Source organism: Montipora capricornis, chromosome 8, assembly GCF_036669925.1.
Source record: "Montipora capricornis isolate CH-2021 chromosome 8, ASM3666992v2, whole genome shotgun sequence".
Lineage (NCBI taxonomy): Eukaryota > Metazoa > Cnidaria > Anthozoa > Scleractinia > Acroporidae > Montipora > Montipora capricornis.
This window is the reverse complement of record NC_090890.1, coordinates 40,022,521-40,030,020: the sequence shown is the minus strand read 5'-3', so window position 1 is coordinate 40,030,020 and position 7,500 is coordinate 40,022,521. Positions and strand designations below refer to the sequence as shown.

The window sequence follows — 7,500 nt, the reverse complement described above, 5'->3', positions numbered from 1 at the left end:
TAATCAACGAAAACAGTGCTCCAGTGGTTTTCTGTCTGTGATTCACTGCACAGGAAAATATGTGTGCATGCGAATACTTCAAACATGAAATTTAAAATACTGCTTTTAATACATTGATCTGAAGAAACTTCCAAATACACGTGGCTTGTATTAGTTTCGATTGGTCACCAAGAAATACCAGAGTATTACCGGTATATTATGCGATGTGGGAGACGCGGTGGCCTCATGGTTAGAGTGCTCGTCTCCGGATCGAGTGGTCCGGGTTCGGGTCCTGGCTGGGGGACATTGTGTTGTGTTCTTTACTCTCACGGTGCCTCTCTCCACCCAGGTGTATAAATGGGTACCGGCAAAATGCTGGGGGTAACCCTGCGATGGACTAGCATCCCATCCAGGGGGGAGTAGAAATATTCCTAGTCGCTTCATGCTAATGAAACCAGAGATAAGTGCTGTCCTGATCGGCCTTCTGGCTTGTAAGCAGAGACTTTACTTTATATTATGTGAGTTGGGTTCAATGAGTAAAAAAAAAGAAGGTCAAGTCTCTGCTTACGAGCCAGAAGGCCCATAAATGAGTAGCGTATCATATATAAATCTGGTGAATGTTCCAAGCAATTGTATGTTTTGATAGTGTTCCCATTTGCCCACAACTGTGTCACGTGACACATCGCTATTTCGATTCTTTATTAATACTTTGTCTTGTGGAGAAGAGCAGTTATTTCCCTGTGGAACTTTGATCAGACATTTGAATGGAATCTTGAAAGATTTTCTTAAAATTCTCCGCAAGCGACTGAAGAATAATTTGAATAGCCACAGTGGTGTCTTTCCACATGAATCTTGACTTAACGTTAAGTGGTGTTACTTCAGGAGACCTTGCATTTCATACTGATCATGCTAGAGCAGAAAAAGATTGAACCATTTGAAAAAGTTTTTAAAAATAAAAAAAATAAAAACAAGACGAAAAAAGAGCAGTGGTCCACAGGCATCCCACTCCATAAGTGTGGACACTTCCTTTTGTCCGACTAGGGTGGCTGCATGTCAGGTCAAAACTTGTCCCAGGCCCTGACATATGACAGGCTTATAGCAAAAAATTATTTGCAGGCTTGACATATGAAAGGCCTAGTTGCCAAAAACTATCATTGTGGGGCAAATACTGGTAGTCCCATTTTGCTCTGATGACTCCAAACAAATCCTTCTAAATTTGACTTGGTTCCTTATGTTATGAACTGAGTCAAACTTAGAAGGATTTGTATGGAGTCACCAGAGCACAACCAGGCTAATATCTCCGACATTTTGCCCTTTAAATTTTTGGCAAGTAGGCCTTTTTTGGATGTTGTTCTTTCAAAATGATAATATCCCAACAAATCCCATAATTTCAAAAATTTAATTTTTATGACGCCACTACTTTAGCACTCTTACTCACGTTCAAAACTAACCGATTGGATCTCAGAGGGTTGGATCCAGGGAAAAGTGACATCAAAGTCTAGCTTAAAATTTCAGCGTATTAATGCAGTTTATTATATATACAAAACACAAGTTTAAAAGTCAAAACCCCTGTGCTGCATATTAATTCTGCGGAGTACACATGCATTGCATTCTTAACCTGGTGAGCCTTTGACATCATTTTCTCCTCAATCCAGCTCTCTCAAGATCTTAAGGTTAGTAACAGCAGACCATTACCAGTAAATAGGAAAATTCCAGTTAAAATAAACAGATGTCTTTGAAATTATGGTCGCTTAGTGTTTAGTTAACACAGTTTTGAAATCCAAAGAAAGCCTTTTAAGCATGGCCCTTTCAAAGTTGGGACATCAAGATGAACTAAACATGGATACTGAGGAACAAAGTAATATTGATTGATTTGCTCAAAATTACCTTGGCAGTGGCTTGTGCTCGCACTTCAGGGTTCCCTTGAATGTCAACTGTCTCATAGACATGCTCATAAACCTTATGATCAATAAAAAGCAACAGGTGATCGAAAATAATTTTGGAAAAAAAGGAGTATTTCAGGAAATAATATTATACATACCTCACGAATTGCACTACAGAACTCACTCTGCAACACTTTTTGTAAGGCCTGAAGTTTCTTGGGTGGAATATCCCCACCTAAAGTACAAATATTATTGAGTATTTTCAGTTTAAGCAAAGGACATAAGGACAAGTTACCTACCTACAGAAAGACAGTAGTTGTTAAGGAAGCTCTTAAGTCAAAACTGAATGTGATTTTCAAGCTACGAGAAATATTGACCCAGAAGGCCTGACATCACTTCAATTACATAGTGAAGTGTAGCCAAAACAGTGTCAGTTAGCTACGGCATAAGAAACAAACGTTCTTTTATAACTTCTGACTTTGCCAGGAGACTCCAGACAAAAGAAAAACAGTGGTTCCCCAACTGCCTAGAACACCGGTACCCCCAGGGAATTTTTTCCTGAAACAAATTGCTGCACTAAGAAATTCAAACAACAGAGCCAACCAATCATTGATCCCAAGGTTCAGCCAACCCCTTCATCAACATCTCCACCTCTTACTTGGGATATTACAGACCTTTCCATGGTTTGTTTCTGCATTGACTGGGTGGTAAATACAGCTTAAATTACAATGAATGTATGGGAATTTTGCCCACTTTGAAGTGTTGCAAAGTATGTTCAAATTTGACTCATATTTTCATGGCAAAAATCCCTTTAAAAGGAAGGAGAGCAATGTGGGATTTCTAATAAATTTTATCCAAGTTTTGTTCACTGTGCAATGCAAAATGGCTTGATTTTCAGACGAAGTTTATTGCTACTCTGGTTTAAATTAATAATTTATTATGTAGCTTAAAAAGTTATGAATCAAAGACTTAATGTCTTGACACTCCTGTCAAGTAGGGAGTTTAAGAAACAATGACAGCTATGACTATGAAAATGCCACAAAACAATAATATCATTGGTTAAAAGAGCATAAATAAGCGTGCTGCACATGCAGCACAGATTTCAACGACGTGAAATCACCAAATTTGAGGTTTTGATAACAACATAAGCATAGCACAGAGAATCTTTCATTCTCTATTTTCACTCTGAAACTGCTTGTACCAATTTATTTTTAGGATACTTTGCCCATATTGTAGGACGTGAACGAGACTGAATAATCGTGAGACTTATGATAGAGCCATGTTACATTTTGAGGTAAAGTTTTTGGTTACCGTCGCCGTCACTGATCTTTAACTCCCAAGTGTCTTCATCAGGGTGAACCAAAGGCACATACAAAAGGACTCTTGTGATAACATTGGATCACTGCTGATGAAGACACTAGACAGGAGTGTCAAGATGTTGGATCTTTGAATCCTAACTCTCTAAGCTGTACATTCAAATTCAGTCAACCCAGAGTAGAATCACACTATGTCAGATGGTCAACCTGGCCTTGGTTGTTCAAAAGGTGGATAACACTATCCACTGCATAAATCACTATCCAGCAGATAAACACTAGCAAAACCAATTAAGTTATTGGGCTCCAGTTGTTCGAAGGGTGGATAGTGCTATCCCCTGGATAACTCAATTGGTTTTGCTAGCGTTTATGCCCTGGATAGCGATTTATCCAGTGGTAAGCGTTATCCACCTTTTGAACAACTGGGGCCTGGTTGCAATGTGAAGTGTGGCTTAATTTTCATTTAGTAGGTGAAACACTACAATGTTGCTTTACATTCTGGAAAGCTGTCACTTTGAAAAACAGTTAAAGGATTTGAATTTAGCCAAAGAAGGCATACACTTACTGTAATAAGCCACATTTGTCCCTTAACCAGTACAATAGCAGACAAAAAAATGAGAAGGTCTGTCTTAAGGGGAAAAATAACGAAGAATAAAAAGCATTGTTAAGCTACTTACTGGCTAACAACTTGTCAATCAGCTCGATTGCACGGTTGAGGTCTAGGAATAAAAGCAGAAAATCCACCAGGAGATCAGCATTTGAATATTTACTTGCCAAATCCTCAATGTGTGCAGGATTAAAACCTTGCAGAACTTGTCTTTAAAAAGTAACTAACAGATTTACTTTGTGATGGTGTTTCGAGTGCTTGTCAATTGATCACCATACAATGTAAAACCAATCACTAAAATATTAATGCATTCACACCTACAGCACCTCCAATCAGCAAGTAAAATTACTGTCTGGTGTTCACCAGAGTAAAATCTAGGAGTCTCACTCTCTGGGGAAGAAGGGTTACCTTTGATGAATGCATAGTTAGTAGAGGACTATGATGAATGTCTAGGATACTTTCTGTATTGGTAAAACAATGACCTGTGACCACGTCTTTCTCTGGTTAAACAAAAAAAGCAAGCGTATCACAACATATTTTGATGGTGAAATGGGTGCTGCACGGAATTCAGCCCAGCAAATGTTTCAAACCGCGACATGGTTCATTGATTCTGGGAGGATAGTTTGTTTTTAGGTTGGCGGAGTATTGCTTTGTTTGGGCCAAAACATTAATCCTTGATACCACGAAAGTAATAAGCTGTTGGCACAAAACGAGGTATATGACAACTGTCACATGTATGACTGCCTACAAATAGCGCTGATAAACAGTATTTAAGTCTCATCACCCATTTCAAATAGTGCTGATAAACAGTATTTAAGTCTAAGCACCCATTTTAAAATGGTTAGCTTTTGACAATAATTGTTTTGATGGCTGATTAATTCACGTAAGTGAAGTGATGGCGGTTCAATTCCTGAATTTAGTTGCATGTCTCCATGCGGACAAAAATAAACAAGATGCATGCAATGTAAGTAGATAATCAATTCAGTTCTTTCAATAGTACTCATTCAAAATAGCATTTTTTTTAGATTTAGTCTATTTTAGGGAGGTCCCATGATTTTTGAGTCATGAGTCAATGAGACTCACAGTCAATATAGCAATAATTTATTGATTAAGCCTAAGCCCTCGTTTCAGTGATTAGGCCTAAGCACTCTCTGAAATTTTAGGGTAACTGCAATAACTCACTGACTCATTGATTCATTGACTCATAAATACTTGATACTCTATTTTAGGGTAGTCCATTAATGGGGCGGTGAAAGGAAAATGAAATGGATGATCAGCATGGTACATGTATATCACCACTTTTAATTATAATGTATAATATTACAACATTTATCACCCCACTCACAGCCTTTCCATTATAGAAATGAACTTCGACCCGTTCAAACGATCAAGGAAATGAAAAGCAAAATGCAACCAATTGCAAACAAACAGAGAGCCAGCCAGCCAACGTGTGACATTCAGATGACAGATGTGCCAGCAAAAACCAAGTAATTGAAATATTCAACCAAAGTGGACACTTCTTATGAAAATATTGAAATGCAAAGTTGAAATTGTATATTGAACAGTAAATACTCTGTCCTCTTTTACACAAAACTCTGCGCGCAGTAAAATTTTTCACGCACCATGAAGAATTTGAGCACAATACTTTGCGCAGACCTTCGTGTACTTCTTTCACTTGCATGTAATTTGTGTGTAAATTGGGTGCGATATGGCGGATTTAAACGCATGATATGTGCGTGCAATACTGCTATTCCTGCAGCCAGTACTGTATTCTTTTAAGATCATGGATGATATAGGGAAGATATCTGTTTACAAAAATTGCTTTTGTTATTCAAATATGCCAAATGTATCAAGACCCTTTCTTTCGAACAACCAGTGAGGCTCTGGCTGGCACATTAATAACAATACGGGACGTCAACGATATCTTCCCTATATGCTATTGCAGCTACAGTTAGTCATTTTTTGTAAAGTGTACACATATTATGTAGACCAAACTGAGAACATGATATTTCAACAGATTTACCAGAAAAACTAAAAGCAACGTCGTAAGGCTAGATTCTACAAAATTGGTCCACTTGTAAGCTAAATATTTGATGTGAATTATAATAATAATTTAGAGCCCAGCGCATTTTTTGAAACGATGTTGCTTCATTAAGGCAAAAGTGTCGAGGTATTCTAAAATCACTGCCCAAAGACAAACCTTTAGACGAATCGTCCGAAAGCTAAGTTGTAAAATGATATAAACAATATTAATTTAGACTTGATTCTGCAGCACTTAATATAAAATTTGCAAATAATTACTCCACAGACATGGTATCGGTTAATTCCATTGTGCCGCTCGACTTAAAGCGTATTTTTCGTTGCGACAGGCTGCAGTCTTATTGTGGTAACATAGTTTCGTCGAAGAAAAGGAAAATAAAGCAAAAGAAAATGTGTACCTCTAGCAAGAGTGAGTGGTTCATGGCTCGCCATCTTGGACGACTCCTTAAAGTCTCGTTTTCAAAGCGAGTCTATTTTACACCAAAATAGGCTACATGCAGTCTTTACTTTGTCCGACCTCTAAACTAGCAAGTGGGATAAAACGTCACACATTTGTTAATGTGTTGATGTGTATGTTGCTTAAATATATTATGGTTTTACTATTTACGTCATGAATTATATTTTTGTCATACCTGTGTTTATTATTTAAAAGTCCGCAATCAGTGATTCCGACCATTTGGCAAAGTGTGATCATGTAATCGATTATCCAAATTTAGAACTGTTAAATGTGCATTAATTCAAATCAAAACCGGTAAAAATATGATTTATAAGTTTTTTCGCTAGTGTTTCAAAAATTTCAGGAATTTTTCGTGGCAGCACAAGCAGATTTTAAATTGTAAGTAGCAATCTAAAGATGTGCTTTTGTGTGATACGACTCAAACAAATTCACACAATGTTTTCGAGGCACGCTGACAACGAATTTGGGCACGGCTGGTCAACCGTTCACTTGAACCTCGATACGGTGAGAGCAAATCAGTGCACGGTTGACCACCCATGTCCAAATTCGTTGTAAGCGAGTCTCGAAGGATTTGAAATTTTGGATATTCATCTCTGTTTCTCAGCAATGGATACTTTGAGCTTGACTGATGCGAAGTGTGATTTTATTGGCGAGATGTGAGGTAAGCTAGAAATTACTTTCCAGCCTTTCCTTTATTTATGTACGAGTGACAACCCGGGAAGTTGAAAAGTCACTTAAATCGCATTCAATCAGGCAAATAACCACACAAGAAGCGAGAAAGTCACCAGGACAATAAAATACGGCTTTTTTATTGATAGCTTTTGCGTGTAAATATCTCTGAGTTTGTTATCGAGACTCCCATACAAATCGCTATAATTTTTTTACCCTCCGAGTCTGGGCTACCTGTGAGCTACTGTGGTGAAAGTGGTCATTGTGACCACCTCTTAACCAAGACGTGGATAAGAGGTGCAATGTTAAAATCTGACCTGATCAAGGAGCTATCCTGTAAGATTAATTCATCTGAACAGTGTAAATAAAGTTGAAGTTGAAGTTGAAGTCTTTTTTAAGAGGAAGCCTTGCAAAGCGGACAGAAGTTCAGTTTCGCAGGAACAACTTATTTACTTGACGTTTCATATGCTTCGATATGTAAAATAAATGAGCCAGTGGCCGTTTTTATGCTAGAGACGTTAAAGTCGTCAAGACGCATTTAACGTCTGAGAC

At 37.9% G+C, this 7,500-nt stretch overlaps 1 protein-coding gene across 1 annotated transcript in view; it reads right to left on the bottom strand.

The window, feature by feature from the left end:
* The window catches only part of LOC138058888 (protein lin-7 homolog C-like), a 15,212-nt gene extending 8,880 nt beyond the window's left edge, over positions 1 to 6,332 (bottom strand). The window contains exons 1-4 of the mRNA XM_068904336.1: positions 6,221 to 6,332; positions 3,853 to 3,894; positions 2,021 to 2,097; positions 1,867 to 1,938 (exon numbers count right to left, since the gene is read on the bottom strand). Of these exons, the coding sequence (XP_068760437.1) occupies positions 1,867 to 1,938; positions 2,021 to 2,097; positions 3,853 to 3,894; positions 6,221 to 6,254 (225 nt within the window). The 5' untranslated portion in view covers positions 6,255 to 6,332. The remainder of the gene's footprint in view (positions 1 to 1,866; positions 1,939 to 2,020; positions 2,098 to 3,852; positions 3,895 to 6,220) is intronic.
* Positions 6,333 to 7,500: the final 1,168 nt, after the last annotated feature.